At 33.0% G+C, this 18,883-nt stretch overlaps 2 protein-coding genes and 1 long non-coding RNA gene across 5 annotated transcripts in view; 1 reads left to right on the top strand and 2 right to left on the bottom strand.

Moving 5' to 3' along the window:
- LOC101900142 (circadian clock-controlled protein daywake) overlaps positions 1 to 18,883 on the bottom strand; it is a 396,529-nt gene that overhangs the window by 99,218 nt on the left and 278,428 nt on the right. The gene's annotated exons all lie outside the window — the stretch shown is intronic.
- The window catches only part of LOC101897764 (probable phospholipid-transporting ATPase IIB), a 64,549-nt gene that overhangs the window by 5,671 nt on the left and 39,995 nt on the right, over positions 1 to 18,883 (bottom strand). Inside the window, exons 1-3 of one of the 2 annotated variants that reach the window (XM_059125243.1) lie at positions 2,389 to 2,691; positions 444 to 952; positions 59 to 387 (exon numbers count right to left, since the gene is read on the bottom strand). In XM_059125243.1, the coding sequence (XP_058981226.1) occupies positions 59 to 387; positions 444 to 952; positions 2,389 to 2,501 (951 nt within the window). In that variant the 5' untranslated portion in view covers positions 2,502 to 2,691. Of the gene's footprint in view, positions 1 to 58; positions 388 to 443; positions 953 to 2,388; positions 2,692 to 18,883 lie in introns of those variants that run through there. The other variant, XM_059125242.1, reaches the window with a different exon arrangement.
- On the top strand, positions 4,638 to 18,091 carry LOC131803704 (uncharacterized). Its single transcript, XR_009342734.1, has 3 exons — positions 4,638 to 4,870; positions 16,907 to 17,054; positions 17,156 to 18,091. It is a non-coding gene; the product is annotated as an uncharacterized LOC131803704 (long non-coding RNA).

Below are 18,883 nucleotides of genomic sequence, written 5' to 3'. Positions count from 1 at the left end.
TAAAAATAAAACGATTTTAATACCTACATGGATAATGAAATATTTTGATAAAATTTACCTTAGTCAAGCCATTTATTTCCATATCCAATAAACCCACTTTGGAGCGTGGTTGAGAGTTGTTCATAACACTTCTCGTTTCACAGCCAGTATAGATAACAATGCCGGTTGCTGTGCCAGCAGCCACCACGGTATTGGCCCACAAGGTATTCTCCACATTCAAACCTGTGTCCTCACTGCCATCGGTCATGGAAAAATTGCCAATAAAGGAATGAATATCATTTTGAGGCTTTTCAATGTAAACACTGGCATCAATGTTAAATAAATCGGAATCCTTATTCAATTTCTGGGTATAGGGTACGGCCAAGCGTAGTTTCCAATCAGTTTCACCTGAAATTAAGATCATTTTAGCGAAGGTTGTAATAATTACTGTTTTCAAAACTCACCATCTAATTGATCGGTCCTCACAAAAACGCTGCCACTTTTATCGCTTGTACGCAATAAAACCAAATCAGCCGGTACCCTTTCATTTTTCTCCACAATAATCATATCACCCACTTTCAATTTCGACGAGGGTACCATTTCATATCCCCTCGTATCGCTGATGATTAGTCGTTTATATTTTTGTGAATTCACTTCACGATCTCTCTGATGTCGGCGATAATCATCGATAGCCTCACGACATATTGTCACGGTTAGCACAAAACCCAGCGGTCCCCAATAGGTATAGGGATAGCCAATTCTTATGTCGGGTATAAATTGTGAGAGAGCCATTAACAGAAAATACAAATTCAAAAAGAAACGAAACTGTTCGAAAAGTACCAAAGGCAGGAACGATATGAAATTGTACTTTTGATTACGAATTTCATTCGGTGGGAATTTTTCTGTTGTTGCTCGTCCCAAATGGACGGTACGAGATCGTAGTTCGCGTGGGGCAAACCATTTTCTCCAGCAGCTAGAAAAATGGAAATGAAAAAAATTGATTAGTTAAAATTTTGGATTTTATAAAAAGTAAATTAAATTTAGTTGGAGTGTTTGTGGTGATTGTTTCTGCAAAGGTTTACTACGCGTATTCTGATTTCAATAAATTATAGGGGGAACAGAATTTTGACTTAAAAATTAATTGTTAATTGACTACTTTGTTTAAAAATCAATGATTAGCTTTTGCTTTGGTTGACGTAATTTATTTTGACTAAAAATCATATTTTTGCTTTGAAGTATAATAGTGACTCATCTTCAATATGGTTGAAGGCTGCGGTTCTTTTATGAAGGAATAATAAATTATATTTACAAAAAAGACACATTTAATCTATTACAAGATTTCGTAAAAATCAAAACTACGTTTTTATACTCTTCGTCAAATAGACTATCCTTAAAATTACCTTTAATTTTGAAATGGTCTGAAATGTTAACTTCAGCTGATTTGCGGAGAAAGGGATCCAATTTGAATATTTTTTTGCAAGAAGTTTGACTAATATTGACCCAAACGTTTGAAAACAAATCAGGACAAATTGATTGTACCTAACTCTTATGGTGGAGAGTATAAAAAGACTTGACACCAATTCATAAAAAATCAATAACTTAAAAATGCATAGCCAGCCTAAAAACAAGAAATTCACATGCACAGGAGGAATTTATAATTTATGGCCTGTTTTGAGGTCGCCTCGAAAAAAAACACAAACAAACACCAAATACAAACAACCTAACGGCAAACATATCATTACACCATGACACTAATTGCTAACTAGCACGCACATCCTTTTACACAACTCAAAAAAAGATTATCCAAGGAAAAAATAAATATTGTTGTTTTTTTTTCTTTTCAAAATAATTAGTAGCATAAAAGTGGAACGGAATAAATTGAATTTTCTTTGAGCAAAGGAAAACTAGCACAACTGACAAGAAGATAATCAATCAAATCAAGTTAATGCAAAAGTGGGCAAAAACAAAACAAGAACAAACATTGATTGGCCACTCTCATCACACTGTGTTTTTTGGGCCAGCTGTTGGAGAGAACAGGGGTTTCCCCCAAAAACAAAATATGTGTATAAATATTCATGACACTGTGAGAGAGAGGGAAGGCAAACATTTTGCACCCACATACAAACAAACACAAAACCACTAACCATACTCAGCAGTCGCAGTCTTTTGTCATCACAGAACTTTACTCTCTACGTTTCCCCCTTTGTTTATCGTTTTTTTTTTCAAACACAAAATGAATAAGAACAAAAAAAATCATTACACATACATAACAAACGAATGAAAAATTTCAAGATAAAGAAAAAATGTGTTATGTTTTTGTCATTCTACCCCAGCAACAAACGATCAAATAACATAAAATAATAATCATTTTTTTCACATTTCTGCAAAATTATTAAATTGATGATTCACCTAAATAAATACCACCGTCTCCGAGGCCGATTGATTAGAGGAATATTTTCACGAACAATTGGCGTTGTGGCTGAGTTCTGGGATGAAACATCATCCAGATTCATTTTTGCCATGGCAAAACTTTCAATTATTTCTTCACACAATTTTTCTGTTTTTCGTCTGCACTTGAGAGTCGATAAATTGAATTAGTTTCAATTGTTTTCTATGCGGGGTTTTCACAAGTTTTATGACAAAGGAAAGTTAATTCACGCTGTGTTTTCTATATGTAAGATTTCTCCACTGTGAAAAAATTACTGACAACTAATGCAGACAACCGTGATGCCATATTGATATGGTTGAATGAAGCATTTCACGTTGGCAGCACTTTTTGCTTTTATTTGTACTAAATGATGTTGCCACTATAATTGGATGTTAATAATGGCGGGTAATAAGTTTAAAATATAATTTATAGAAATATTCAAAATAATAGGCAAGAAAAAAAAAATAATTAATAATAATAATTCAGGCAACCTCATTTGATTTTATCACTCAGTTTGTAAATTAGGAAACATCTCTAGTTTAGTAAAAACTCTCCCAGTGGTTGGTACTTTTACCCTGATTCCGGGAAACATTTTTTTTCTTAAGGGACGGAATCGGGACCCCAGATTTTTGACCCGACATTGCGGGTTCAAGAAACAACAAAAAACCCAAGGAGAGGGGGTGGTGCTAACAAAAGTTAATATTGAATTTTCTACATTATACAGGGTGAGATAAAAAAAAAACTGCAACGAAGTCAAACGCAATCATTTTTAATTTTTTTTTTTAATTTTTTTGAATGAAAGCAAGAAATTTGTTCTTCGAATTTGTCACCTTTGACACGAATTATGGCCTTCAAACGGCAAATGAAACCATCACACGCTGCCCGAATGTTATTTTGTTGTATTTCGGCCCATTACGGGCGAAGCGCTTGCTTGAGGTGATCGACATTTTGGTATTTTTAGTGTCAACCTTGCTTTCCAAAATACTCCAGACACAATAGTCCAACGGATTGGTATCCGGAGATTTTGGTGGCCATTGTGAGCTGGAAATGAAGCGAGGAACCTCATTTTGTAACCAATCTTGGGTGGCGCGTGCTGAGTGCGATGGCGCTGACTCATGTTGGAATGTCCAAGGTCTGCGGCCAAAATGTTTGCGTACCCAAGGCTTTAATAAACCCTCCAGCCAATCTTTAGCTCTTTTGAGTCTATTTTCTTTCTGCTGCGGTGTAAGTTCTTGTACTTTTTCGAATTTCAATGGCTTTATCCCGAGCTCATTTTTCAATATTTGCCGAATGGAATATTGCGAAATGTTCTGCTCACGAGCCATTTTTCGGCCACTGCGACGCGGGTTTCGATCAAGTCGCTTCTATACTTTTCGAACCATTTCAGCTAATTTTGCTGTTTTCTTCCGCCCATTTCCTTGACGTCGGGCTACGCTACCAGTATCACGGTAACGAGCGACGGTACGAGACACAAAATATTTGTTCACATTTAAATGCTGGAGTGCTTTAAGATAGCCACTTGTGGTTTTCCAGCCAAATATAAAGAAATCACACTATCAATCTTCACACTTAATCAGTCACACTTAAATTCCATGACGTATGTATTTTTTTGTTGGAAAATTCTCACCAAAATGCTTTTGTACGCTTGTAAACAATATAATGAACTGTAACTGGAATAATTTTAACAGCTGTCGGACGAGTGGCCTAGAAATGACAGCAGTCTGAAGTTGGTTGCAGTTTTTTCATCTCACCCTGTATATTAGAATATTAAATTTAACTATTAATTTAAAATTGTAACTATATGTTGAAATTTTATCCACTACATAAAACATGTATATTTAATACTTTGCAGATGGGACCTACTCCTGTTTTTAATTCCAATTAAAAACATTCTCAAAATATTTTCAACATATTTTAATTAAAATAAAACCCAATTATGATTATAATCTGGGTAACTGTCAGTATTTCTGAATTAATCGCTCACATATAAAATTGTAAGATTTGGTAACCCTAATCGCAAACTGGATTGACAAATTGCTAAAAAATGCTGCCAAGTTCTCCAAGGTATTAACGTTATTTTCATTTCCCTTGTACAAAGGCAAAAGTCAACAAAGCGTTTGTGATCACTTTAATAATAAATTTAGTTAAATATAACAAAAATTATACAATTGAAATAAAATATGCTGTAAAATTAAAATAATAAAATACTCTCAGCAATACTCATATCAAACATGCTCTCTCTGCATTTATCTCATGTGTAAGAACAGTTTATAACAGAAATTTCTTGGTATCCCAGAGAACAACAGCGAAAGAGAATTGCAAAAACAAACATAAACAAACAATTGGAGAAATAAACACAGAAAGAAAAACATCAACGCAAAAGCCAAACAAATGTGTGTTTGTCCCCCCTTTTATTCGAAAGGGATAGAGAAGAATACAACGTATACATAGTGGTTGGCAGAGGTAAAACAACAATAATAACAATAAAATGCAGATAGACAACACACATGTCTGGGCAAAGAAAAACAATAACAAATAACACATGCATAAATGCAGACACATAAATATCTACATACAAACATGTGAATATGAATATTTTAGCTTAATTTAAATATCTATAGGTACGTAGTACTACCTATCTGTTGGAATATTGTTTGTTTTAGCGTTTTTATGGACAAAGAGAGACGCTTGGTTTGTTTATTAAATGCAGAGGGGGGTGGGCCATACTATACTTTGGGACCTATGCTGGCGATGACGTCGATTTTCGGTATAATACCTTTAAAGTGAACGTATGTGTGTGTGAATACGTTTGTTTTGTTGTTTTTTTTTATGAGACCGCCGCACTGCTGATGTTTGCATATCAATGAACGTGTTAATTTAGTTGTATTGTTTACCTATTTTTTCTTTTGGCTATATCTTTTGGCGTTTTTGTTTATTTGTAGATTGTTTAGCAGCATGAACGCAAAAGCTAAAAAGCAATTTGCTACTGCCTTAGGCTGCCGTTGTACGTTCGGGATGGACAAATAGATTAACTATTAGACAACATGCCTAGAAGATGGGGCAGGAGAACGCTGTATGGGTATATATAATACCTACTAACAGAAATTAGCACTTTTAAAACATATAATTATGTATGCACATATGTGTCTGTGTTCGTGTGTATGTTGCGCATGCAAATGTATGTAAGTCACGTTAAATTTATTTGAACAAATGTTGCATATTGTGGCCGAGTGAAATTAGGACATATCGAAGTGGGTCTAAACAAAAACAAAAAAAGGCATCTGCATAAAATGTCAAGAGAGTTTTAGTTGTTGTTTTGAATTATTTTTGGATAAAAATGCAAAAGTTCTTCTTCAAAAATTCTGCAAAGGTTCCTCGAATTTTAAACGGGAGATAAATTAATGAAATATTTCTTCAAAAATATTTTGTTAAAGAATAAAAAAACAAGTAAAAAAGCAGCTAAATTTCGAAAATTAAAAAAAAAAAAATCCGTCGAAAAATACAGCTCAAACAAAAACCTTTATATGGGGGCTATACGAAGACGTGGTGTTGGATAAGTAATTTTTTGTCATAGCTTGTAGTCACGATTCCCAACTTCAAATACGAAATTCGAAACAATTACGGTAAATAATGCCGCCGATATCATCAAAATACCGAATAAAGGGAGGTACCGTGTTGTGGGGGGCTAAAACGTGTCGTTATATGGAGGCTACACAAAGTCGTGCACCTGCACAGACAATTTTCTGTCATAGGCAGTAGTATGCATTACGAACTTCCAATACCAAATTTGAAATAATTCCGCTGAATAATATCGCTAAAATCATCAAAATACCGAATATCGGGAGGTGCCGTTATATGAAGGTTATACAAAGACGTGCACAGACAATTTTCTGTTTTAGGCTGTAGTATGCATTACGAACTTCAAATGCCAAATTTGAAACAATTCCGGTTAATAATGTCGCTAAAATCATAAAAATACCGAATATCGGTAGATTCTGTTAAAAAGGGACAATACGACGACGTGGACCTGAACAGATGATTTTCTATCATAGATAGAAGTATGCATTACGAACTTCAAATACCAAATTTGAAACAATTCCGATGAATTATGTCGCTTAAATCACTAAAATACCGAAATTAGGGGGTGGGGGTACCATTATATAGGGGCTGTATGAAGGCGTGGACCAGTACGGACAATTTTCTGTCATAGGTTGCGGTATCCATTACGAATTTCAAATATCAAATTTGAAACATTTACGGTGAATAATGTCGCTTAAATCGCCAAAATACCGAAAATAGGGAGGTACCATTATATAGGGGCTATACCAAAACGTGGACCTATATTCCAATTTCCAATACCAAACGTCATGCAGACATCATATACATTTGAGTAAAATTCTATCAACCTACTTCATTTTGTTCGGAAGCTAGAGTGATTTCCACAGACGGACGGACATTGCTAAATCGACATAGAATTTTATGCTGATTAAGAATATATATACTTTGTAGGGTCTAAAATGTATATTTCGAGGTGTTAAAAACGGAATGACAATCTTACTATACCCTCTAAACTATGGTGGAGGGTATAAAAACTAAAATATTGAAGCTTTTGTCCTTTAAAAATACTTTATTAAAGCTATGTTCTTTTTTTTTGGTAAAAAATCTAAAATTTATTTTTGGTACCTCTGATATGTTTACCTCATTCAACTCTGTTCCGCTCGGTTTGAAAGTTGACGCTAACGTCACTACTAAATCATTTTCTATTCTCATTTCCACTTACGGTATAATAATTTGTTTACTTCCCTCTAAAATTTATTGTTACTTTCGTTTGCGCTGTCATGCCACCACCTTAGGGCATTTGCTGAGCCAACCACCACATCTCAACCACTTCTAGACAGAAAAACAACAAAACTATCAAATCCACTTCATTTATATTCATTTAAAAAAAAATAAGAGCTCTGCTTATCATAGAAAGTGAATTTGGGAATATATTTTTAGACAAACATACCGACCAAGAGACCCATGCCAACAGTCTTGGTCTCGTGTCACAATTCTTGCGAACAACAAAACACATCGAGAAAGTGAAAGGAATTTAATTTTATTATGTTGTCTTTTCATGTTTATACTATAATCTCTAATATTGTTTGATATATTGCAAAATAAATATCAAAAAAAAATTTAAATGTCAAAGTGGCAGACAAATTGGCACATACCTAGTTAGACAATTGTTTAAAAATAAATTATTGTTGATGGGGATAAAAACTCTTTTCTCTCCCCCACGTACATTTTCTCAGAGATAAATAAATGTTTTGTTTTTCTAGAACGTAGACATAAAAAATAGTTTATTTAAGCTTAGCACCTGGGTACAAAAAGTTTTTGTATTAGGAGTTATTTTTAAATAACTCCTGGGGAGTATATCGCCGGACAAAAGCAATGAGAACTGATGAGGATTAGTGGCTCTTCCGCAATCATGATAATCCCCGAACCCCCTGGTAAACATTTCTCCACTGATAAATGAATGGTGTTAAAAAACATTAATGGAAAGAAACCAGACTATTTTGCAACAACTAATTAGGTACGGTATTCTAAATAAAATGCAAACATTTTCTTTGTTCCAGAACCCGCAAAAATGTACTAATTTTGCATTTTTTCGATATATTAAAGAGAAAATCGGTTATCGCAGTAAAATGTTAACATTCTTGCAGTTCTGGAACGTTGCTTATTTGTAATCATAATTATTAAATATTATAAATAATTCTAAGATTGACACAAATTTCACACCATTTTCTCAACAAGAAATTTCCTTCCTCGTTTCAAGCCCTGCCGTTAATAGTCTCTTTCTCTCTCTCTCTCTCTCTCAATCTGATAAAGCCAAATGAAATCACAAAAATAAACCAAAAGAAATACAACCACTACTCTGAATATAACATTTAATTTCAACAAATTCTATATGCATGAACCTAAAAATTTAATTTTATCGAAAATTGCCTGCATATTCATAAGTTCGTTAACCTTTATTTAATTATAATTTTTAATATTTTTTAAACAGGTGTTTCAATGCTAATTAACGGTTGCCAGCTGACTCAGAGATTGTAGTGATTGTTGTGGAGAATAAAACACGAGAGAGCATTTGTCGTTGAGAAGAGGTTTTTTGTTATTGAGGAAGAAGCAAGGGAAGGAAATAACAATTGGAAATTAGTGAGATAAACAAGGAAACATTCACATGAAAGAATTTGGAAGGAACAAAAATAAAAATAGTAACATGAGAAAAGAGTAAAACAAAGGAAATTCGGTCAATGATTACCAAAATGTAGAAAAAATGATATCGTTGGAGAGACAACAATGCATTCAATAAAGCAGGGCAAGGCAGAGAGCCTCAAAAATTTTTTGTGATTGTATGTGTTTTGAAATAACAAAATATTGCAAGTGTTTTTTTGCCTCTCTTTGCACAGTGAGAAATATTTTGTTGGCTTGGATAACGTGCGTTGGCAAACCAAACATTCTAGTTTCCCAAAATAATTTTCGGCGAATAAAAATTCATATTCAATGTCCTCAGCCATTTTTTGTGTGGAGAACTAAATGATATATAGAACCTTTCTTATTCACTATCGAAATGAAACTGAAAATATTTCTTTGTGTGACCAAATCAAAACCCAAATTAGTCCATGGCCATCTTTGTCACACCTGTTTCAGAAATAAAAATAAAATATTCCAAAGTGTTGAAAAGTGCATTTGATTTGAACCAAATATTGCAAAGCCAATAAAAAATTCAATTAAAGAAGAAAAATCTTTAAAGCTCCCTGAAAATGTGTAGTATGTTACATTTATGTACACAATTATTTCTTACGGTGCATTCATAAAAATATCCGACAGCACATTCCTCGTCGACTGCTCGAACAATACTAAATATTCTCCCAAAACCATTTTGACAGAAAACTCAAAACAAGTTATTTTTTACAATTGTGTTGGTGAACACACAGACATCCCAAGGGATACTCTTTGCCTAGCCCTGGCAGGGCAAGGCAGAGAGCCTCAAAAATTTTTTGTGATTGTATGTGTTTTGAAATAACAAAATATTGCAAGTGTTTTTTTGCCTCTCTTTGCACAGTGAGAAATATTTTGTTGGCTTGGATAACGTGCGTTGGCAAACCAAACATTCTAGTTTCCCAAAATAATTTTCGGCGAATAAAAATTCATATTCAATGTCCTCAGCCATTTTTTGTGTGGAGAACTAAATGATATATAGAACCTTTCTTATTCACTATCGAAATGAAACTGAAAATATTTCTTTGTGTGACCAAATCAAAACCCAAATTAGTCCATGGCCATCTTTGTCACACCTGTTTCAGAAATAAAAATAAAATATTCCAAAGTGTTGAAAAGTGCATTTGATTTGAACCAAATATTGCAAAGCCAATAAAAAATTCAATTAAAGAAGAAAAATCTTTAAAGCTCCCTGAAAATGTGTAGTATGTTACATTTATGTACACAATTATTTCTTACGGTGCATTCATAAAAATATCCGACAGCACATTCCTCGTCGACTGCTCGAACAATACTAAATATTCTCCCAAAACCATTTTGACAGAAAACTCAAAACAAGTTATTTTTTACAATTGTGTTGGTGAACACACAGACATCCCAAGGGATACTCTTTGCCTAGCCCTGGCAGGGCAAGGCAGAGAGCCTCAAAAATTTTTTGTGATTGTATGTGTTTTGAAATAACAAAATATTGCAAGTGTTTTTTTGCCTCTCTTTGCACAGTGAGAAATATTTTGTTGGCTTGGATAACGTGCGTTGGCAAACCAAACATTCTAGTTTCCCAAAATAATTTTCGGCGAATAAAAATTCATATTCAATGTCCTCAGCCATTTTTTGTGTGGAGAACTAAATGATATATAGAACCTTTCTTATTCACTATCGAAATGAAACTGAAAATATTTCTTTGTGTGACCAAATCAAAACCCAAATTAGTCCATGGCCATCTTTGTCACACCTGTTTCAGAAATAAAAATAAAATATTCCAAAGTGTTGAAAAGTGCATTTGATTTGAACCAAATATTGCAAAGCCAATAAAAAATTCAATTAAAGAAGAAAAATCTTTAAAGCTCCCTGAAAATGTGTAGTATGTTACATTTATGTACACAATTATTTCTTACGGTGCATTCATAAAAATATCCGACAGCACATTCCTCGTCGACTGCTCGAACAATACTAAATATTCTCCCAAAACCATTTTGACAGAAAACTCAAAACAAGTTATTTTTACAATTGTGTTGGTGAACACACAGACATCCCAAGGGATACTCTTTGCCTAGCCCTGGCAGGGCAAGGCAGAGAGCCTCAAAAATTTTTTGTGATTGTATGTGTTTTGAAATAACAAAATATTGCAAGTGTTTTTTTGCCTCTCTTTGCACAGTGAGAAATATTTTGTTGGCTTGGATAACGTGCGTTGGCAAACCAAACATTCTAGTTTCCCAAAATAATTTTCGGCGAATAAAAATTCATATTCAATGTCCTCAGCCATTTTTTGTGTGGAGAACTAAATGATATATAGAACCTTTCTTATTCACTATCGAAATGAAACTGAAAATATTTCTTTGTGTGACCAAATCAAAACCCAAATTAGTCCATGGCCATCTTTGTCACACCTGTTTCAGAAATAAAAATAAAATATTCCAAAGTGTTGAAAAGTGCATTTGATTTGAACCAAATATTGCAAAGCCAATAAAAAATTCAATTAAAGAAGAAAAATCTTTAAAGCTCCCTGAAAATGTGTAGTATGTTACATTTATGTACACAATTATTTCTTACGGTGCATTCATAAAAATATCCGACAGCACATTCCTCGTCGACTGCTCGAACAATACTAAATATTCTCCCAAAACCATTTTGACAGAAAACTCAAAACAAGTTATTTTTTACAATTGTGTTGGTGAACACACAGACATCCCAAGGGATACTCTTTGCCTAGCCCTGGCAGGGCAAGGCAGAGAGCCTCAAAAATTTTTTGTGATTGTATGTGTTTTGAAATAACAAAATATTGCAAGTGTTTTTTTGCCTCTCTTTGCACAGTGAGAAATATTTTGTTGGCTTGGATAACGTGCGTTGGCAAACCAAACATTCTAGTTTCCCAAAATAATTTTCGGCGAATAAAAATTCATATTCAATGTCCTCAGCCATTTTTTGTGTGGAGAACTAAATGATATATAGAACCTTTCTTATTCACTATCGAAATGAAACTGAAAATATTTCTTTGTGTGACCAAATCAAAACCCAAATTAGTCCATGGCCATCTTTGTCACACCTGTTTCAGAAATAAAAATAAAATATTCCAAAGTGTTGAAAAGTGCATTTGATTTGAACCAAATATTGCAAAGCCAATAAAAAATTCAATTAAAGAAGAAAAATCTTTAAAGCTCCCTGAAAATGTGTAGTATGTTACATTTATGTACACAATTATTTCTTACGGTGCATTCATAAAAATATCCGACAGCACATTCCTCGTCGACTGCTCGAACAATACTAAATATTCTCCCAAAACCATTTTGACAGAAAACTCAAAACAAGTTATTTTTTACAATTGTGTTGGTGAACACACAGACATCCCAAGGGATACTCTTTGCCTAGCCCTGGCAGGGCAAGGCAGAGAGCCTCAAAAATTTTTTGTGATTGTATGTGTTTTGAAATAACAAAATATTGCAAGTGTTTTTTTGCCTCTCTTTGCACAGTGAGAAATATTTTGTTGGCTTGGATAACGTGCGTTGGCAAACCAAACATTCTAGTTTCCCAAAATAATTTTCGGCGAATAAAAATTCATATTCAATGTCCTCAGCCATTTTTTGTGTGGAGAACTAAATGATATATAGAACCTTTCTTATTCACTATCGAAATGAAACTGAAAATATTTCTTTGTGTGACCAAATCAAAACCCAAATTAGTCCATGGCCATCTTTGTCACACCTGTTTCAGAAATAAAAATAAAATATTCCAAAGTGTTGAAAAATGCATTTGATTTGAACCAAATATTGCAAAGCCAATAAAAAATTCAATTAAAGAAGAAAAATCTTTAAAGCTCCCTGAAAATGTGTAGTATGTTACATTTATGTACACAATTATTTCTTACGGTGCATTCATAAAAATATCCGACAGCACATTCCTCGTCGACTGCTCGAACAATACTAAATATTCTCCCAAAACCATTTTGACAGAAAACTCAAAACAAGTTATTTTTTACAATTGTGTTGGTGAACACACAGACATCCCAAGGGATACTCTTTGCCTAGCCCTGCAATAAAGAGTGGTGTATTCATAGATCTTAAGTGTGGTACATACTCATTAACATGAATGACAATTGCGATAATATAAAGTGCTAGACATCAGACTTCAATCCAGAAGATGATTTTTCCACCTTAACTTGAAAAAAATGAAATGAAAGTAATTGATGATGAGTTGAGTGAACTTTTCAGAAAACATTTGCATCGCATGATAAACTGAGAGCAGAGGAGTTTTTATTTAAATGGAGATGCAACTTGTTTTCCTTAATTAATACAACCAGTAAGAAAGGGACAATACAGGTAGTCGTATCGACACAGCTTCTGGAACAATGAACTGTCAAACCAATTTTGGAATTGAACATTTTAAAAGAAAATGATTGAAAATTTTACAATGTGTTGAAAGTGCATATCATAGCGACCTCCGATTTGTGTCGTATAAGAAAATATATAAAAATCTACTTATTTTTTGGCAAAAACCACAGCAGCGCTTCCGATAAAAATCCTCGTTTATATTGGAGTTTTTGGGTGAAGCAAGCTATTCAACTGTGTTGTAGAATGCCAATGACGACTTTAGTGCGCTTTAAATTCGAGATCATATGAAAAAATATATATATAAGAGCTATGTCTAAATCAGATTCGATAACGGAATCTTCTATTACTAATATCATTGCTCTAGACTGCGTATTATAACTTTAAGAAGGCAAAAATATAAAATCGGATAAATCCGATTTGGTACATACTTGGCAGATTTAATTATAATCGGAACTTTATCGCACATACTGCATTCCTGTGAATTCAAACAAGTAAACAAGATAGAAAAAGTCCGGGCCGAACTTTAAATATTCCCCACCATTTGGAACGAATTTGGAATTTTTCAAAACGAAAAAAATACGATAAAAATTCTGTTAAAATCTTAAAAATACCAAAAATAGCGGTTATATTTTTGTCATAAGCCAATACAATATTCAAATACGACAAATGTATGTATGCATGTATAAATCGATTTAACATAAAATAGGAACTATATGTCTATATGGTTTCCTTTTGTACGTTAATCTGGAAAAATTTGCTTTCGGAGGAGATGCAACTATAAAATCAAATATTAATATTTCATAGATTTTAGGTGCGGTACACACACATCAACATTAATGTGTCTAACTGCTGATTTCATCAATTGAACTAAGACTCTAAAATTTAAAACAAAGGTTAGACAAATTGGAGTTACTTTCGGCTTTTAAAGTCCTCAATCGCGATAGTACTTGATTTATGACCAAATCGTTTCTCTTTAAAAGTCTTAAATATGATTATTTAATTAATTTAAGAAATACCAAAAAGTCCTTTTAATTGAAAATATAACTAGGGCTATAAAAACAAAAAAATAAAAAAGTTAATTAATTTAAAAAAAATAAATTTTTGAAATTTTTCCTCGAGATGGCAATGCCGTCAAAATTTTTGTGTTGACTTCTAATTTAATTATAAATATTATAGATTTTTGCGGTCGACCATGCCGCCAAAAATTTTTGTTCGTGGGCTCTCATTGCAATATTTTGGTGACCTACTTTTTCCCAACCACTTTTGATGAGGGTTTTATGAGTCATAAAGGTAAACATTTTTTCAGACATTTTTTCTTGTCGGATTTGTTGTTTAAAATATTTTATGATTGTTTTAACATTGTTTTGTCTTGTGTGCGAATACATAAGTATTTGCTATGAATAATCGCATTTAAGCCCAACAAATTTTGGTTATGTTATTCGATCATAGTGTCATTCACCTTTATGTTTTGGTATGTATTATTTTCTTAGTTCGAAATGAAAAATGTCTTAAAGAAACTTTGCAAATATTTTAAATTGAATTTTAAATTATGCAAAGAATGGTGGAATGGTGAAAACAAAATGAAATTAATTTTAAGAGCAGATGACCTCACTTTATGTAGATGCTGTGGTAATGCGTCATGAAGCAAAGAAATATATGGTCAAAGTGTTTACTTAGCCACATAGGAATGAAAGAAAGTTTTAAGCCCTAATTTCTCTGTTGTTGGCTTTATTTTCTTGACAAAACAAAATAACTTTCAATCTTGGGCATTAGTTGATCATTTGATGATGTCAGAACGCAAATCGCTGTTATTGTGTTTAAAATATGGCACTACTTTATGTCATATGCTGTAAAAACATAACCGTTAAGAAATGAGCTTAATGCATTTGTTAGAGAGAGAGAGAAAGTACTCTCCCATGTTTCTAATAGGTATTTATAAATGTGAGTCATTGCACGCATTACTTTCTCCCGCTTTGTTGAATAATTTGAAATATTTTATTTTTGCAATAAAACGCATGTCCTCTAAGAATGGGAAAAAAAGTAAAGAAACTCCATAAGAAAAAAAAATAACAAGGTTAGAAGTCAATATACAGGGTGAGATGCAAACACTGGAACCAACTTCAGACTGCTGTTATTTTGTAAGCCACTCGTCCGACAGCTGTTAAAATTATTCCAGTGACAGCTCATTACATTGTTTACAAGCGTACAAAAGCATTTTGGTGAGAATTTTCCAGAAAAAAAGTTATTCGTGATGGAATTCAAGCGTGATAGTGTGATTTCTTTATATTTGGCTGGAAAACCACAAGTGGCTATCGTTAGAGCACTCCAGCATTTAAATGTGAAAAAATCTTTTTTGTTTCGTACCCTCGCTCGTTACCGTCATACTGCTAGCGCAGACCGACGTCAAGGAAGTGGACGGAAGAAAACAGCAACATCAGCAGAAATGGTTCGAAAAGCAAAGAAGCGACTTGATCGAAACCCTGAACTGAGCTGAACATATCGCAATATTCCATTTGGCAAATATTGAAAAATGAGGTCGAGGTAAAAGCATTGGAATTCCAATACCTGCAAGAACTTACACCACAAATGAAAGAAAATAGACTTAAAAGAGCTAAAGAGTTGGTTCGCTTGACCGAATGAGGTTACTCGTTTCATTACCAGTTCATTGTGTCTAGAGTATTTTGGAAAGCAAGGGCCGGGAATGGGCCAAAATACAGCAGAGCAACATTCGGGTAGCGTGTGATGGTTCCATTGGCCGTTTGAAGACCATAATTCGTGACAAAGGTGGCCAATTCGAACAAATCTAAAATTATTCTAAAATGTGATGCTATTTCCGACATTTTTTCTTTCATTCAATAAAATTAAAAAAGGGTAAAAAATATTGCGTTTGACTTTGTTGCAGTTTTTTTTTAATCTCACTTTCTATACTTAATTTGTGGTGTGGGCGCTTAAAAGTATATGCTAAAAATAAAATGTGAAAAAATCACTATACATATGACTTTAATATAATGTGTAAACTAGCCTATAATATTCTTGAAAGCCAATTCCATTCCTTGTCAGTATGCACTTCAATGAGAAATATTATCATCTCTCAACCTTAGCCTTATGAGAGAGGCTTATTCAAAGTGGGAGTAACCTTCATTATTTCATTTTAATATATTGACGTAGATATGTAATTGTATGACAAGAAGTTAATAACTCTGTATTTGTGATTGACAACAAATACAATTGCTATCTCATCGACAGAATATTAACATTGAACAATTAATTGAAATTGCTTTCCTTATTGTTTTGTCGAGGTAATAAAAAAATCTATTCTCTTTTGTTGTTTACAATGATGAGATGACAATATGTCTCCATTTTCTAATGACTTTCATCGATGTACGAGTGTGTATGTGTGTGTGTATATGCATGAATTTGCTGCTTATTACAGAGAAACATTAAAAAGGGGTTCATTTGTTTATTCCTAGAATTTCATGTCATTGAAAATATGAGATTCATAAAAAAATATTGTTATTCCACGCAAAAGATAGACAACATACGCCCACGTCTTCGACGCAAATGTGGCTGTCGTACTCCCACAACCCCCCACCCCACCCCTTTCCTGTGGGCTTAAAATATCATTAATTATATGTATAGCCATTATTTAAGAGAGAGAGAGATACATTAAAAAATTGCCTAAGACACATATTTTAAAAACATTTTAATTTTGTTTTTCACTTTTTTGTGCAAAAACAAATTTTAATGCAATTTTAAGCCGCAAGAAGAAGAAGAAGTGAAACAAAAATAGAATCCTCAAGAAATCCAACAAAGCGAAAGTAGACAGACAAATACCAAATTTTATTTTCGTTGTTTTGTTGTATTTTTTTTTTTTATTTCAATTTTTTCCATGGCTGCAATTGCCGTACAGACGTAGTTTTTCACATGGCCAACGTGTGCCAACAACACCACAAGCGACTGAAATTCACAGGCTAAGTGAATTTACGATGATGATCCTATTGCCGCTGGGTTTATATGCACTTGCTGCTTGACTGACGGACAGCCTGTGCCTGAATGGGGTAAGTAGTATTCATTCTACATAGACGAATGTTTGCTATTTTTAAAATTCAATATGAATATTTTCGTTTGTGTTTATTGATTTTATTTTGTTTTTCCAAAGGCAATTAAGAAATGTGATAAAAATACGATACATAGACACAGATGGAGAAGGAAAGGAAAAGAACATTGCCAGAGAGTGTAAGCGTGTGTTACACTCTTTACAAAGAGTCCATTTTATTTAAAGACATAAATTTCTTTGCATTGAATGTGGATAATGTATCTATAGTATCTGAATAGCCTGAGAAATTTTCTACGTTTTTATAATCACAAAGATAAAGTATCTACACTATAAAAGTAACTTAAAACATGTATCTATGTTATTCTAATAACCAGAATAATGTATCTACGTTACCACAATATTCTAAAATAAGTATCTACATCAATCTAATAAAAAGGATAATGCATCTACATCATCAGAATGACACGTAAAATGTATCTAAGTTGTTCTAATAATGTATCTACATGATCTAAATAGTCTTAGTAATGTATCTACGTTATCCGGATAAAATGAAAAATGTATCTAAGTTGTTCTAATAACAAATATAATGTATCTACGTGGTTTTGATAACACGAATAATGTATCTACGTTATTCTAATAACAAGGATGATGCATCTACACTATAACAAGCACATGAAAAATATATCTACCTTGTTCAATTAACAAAGAAAATGTATCTACACTATCAAATCAACATGAAAATTGTATATGCGTTGTTTTAATTACAACGACAATGTATCTACACTATCTAACTAAAGTGCAATATGTATCTACGTTATCCTAAAAATAAGAATAATGTATCTACGTTATCTCAATATTGTAAAATATGTATCTAAGTTGTTCAAAAAACAAGAATAATATATCTGCACTATTCAAATAACGTGAAAAATGTATCTATGATGTTCTAATAACAAGGATAATGTATCTACATCATGTAAATAAAGTCAAAAATGTATCTACGTTATTCTAAAAACAAGTTTAATGTATCTACATTGTCTAAATAACATGTATCAATATTTAAATACTGTGCAAAATGTATCTACGATGTTCTAATAATAGGAATAATATATCTACGTTGTCCAAGTATTGTATGATATGTATCTACTTTATTGTAATAGAGAGGATAATGTATCTACATTACCCAAATGGCGTGAAAATGTATATACGTGATTCCTATAGATATAGGAAGGTGTAAAACAGGTCCTGTGTTGATGAAAATATTGAGATGTACCAAGTATGAATGTAATCAGATGTCAATTTCCCGTTTTATAAGCTTCATGGATACTCAAAATATTGACTCTTTGTGGGGAATGTACCAGAAGAAGTGCACTGATATATCCCATTTTCACACTAGACTTTGGGTTAAAAAAATATTGTGATATGTGTAATTTGAAGAGAACCGGATTTATTAAAAATTTTAACACTTTGTGGGGGAGGTACCAGAACAAATTGTCCGATCCACCATTTTTATAACAGATCCTGTGTTGGTGGATACATGAGATTTGCAAGTATGAATGTTAATTTCGTGTTTTATGAGATTCATGGATATTCAAAATTTTGACCTTTGTGGGGGGAAGTACCAAAAGGAGTGGACCGATACATTCGATCTTCACACCAGATCTTGGGTTAATTATAATATAATGATGTGTGTAATTTAAAAACAATCGGACACTTATATCACATTTTATAAGAGTTATAATTGTTCAAAATGTTGACCCATTGTGGGGCAGTTACTTGATGAAGTGGGCCGATATTGTCCATTTTCGCACCTGAACTGGAACTAATGCAAAT

This window comes from Musca domestica, unplaced genomic scaffold (genome assembly GCF_030504385.1).
Source record: "Musca domestica strain aabys unplaced genomic scaffold, Musca_domestica.polishedcontigs.V.1.1 32, whole genome shotgun sequence".
Lineage (NCBI taxonomy): Eukaryota > Metazoa > Arthropoda > Insecta > Diptera > Muscidae > Musca > Musca domestica.
Note: the sequence above shows the minus strand (reverse complement) of the source record. Positions and strands in the feature narration are given on the sequence as shown.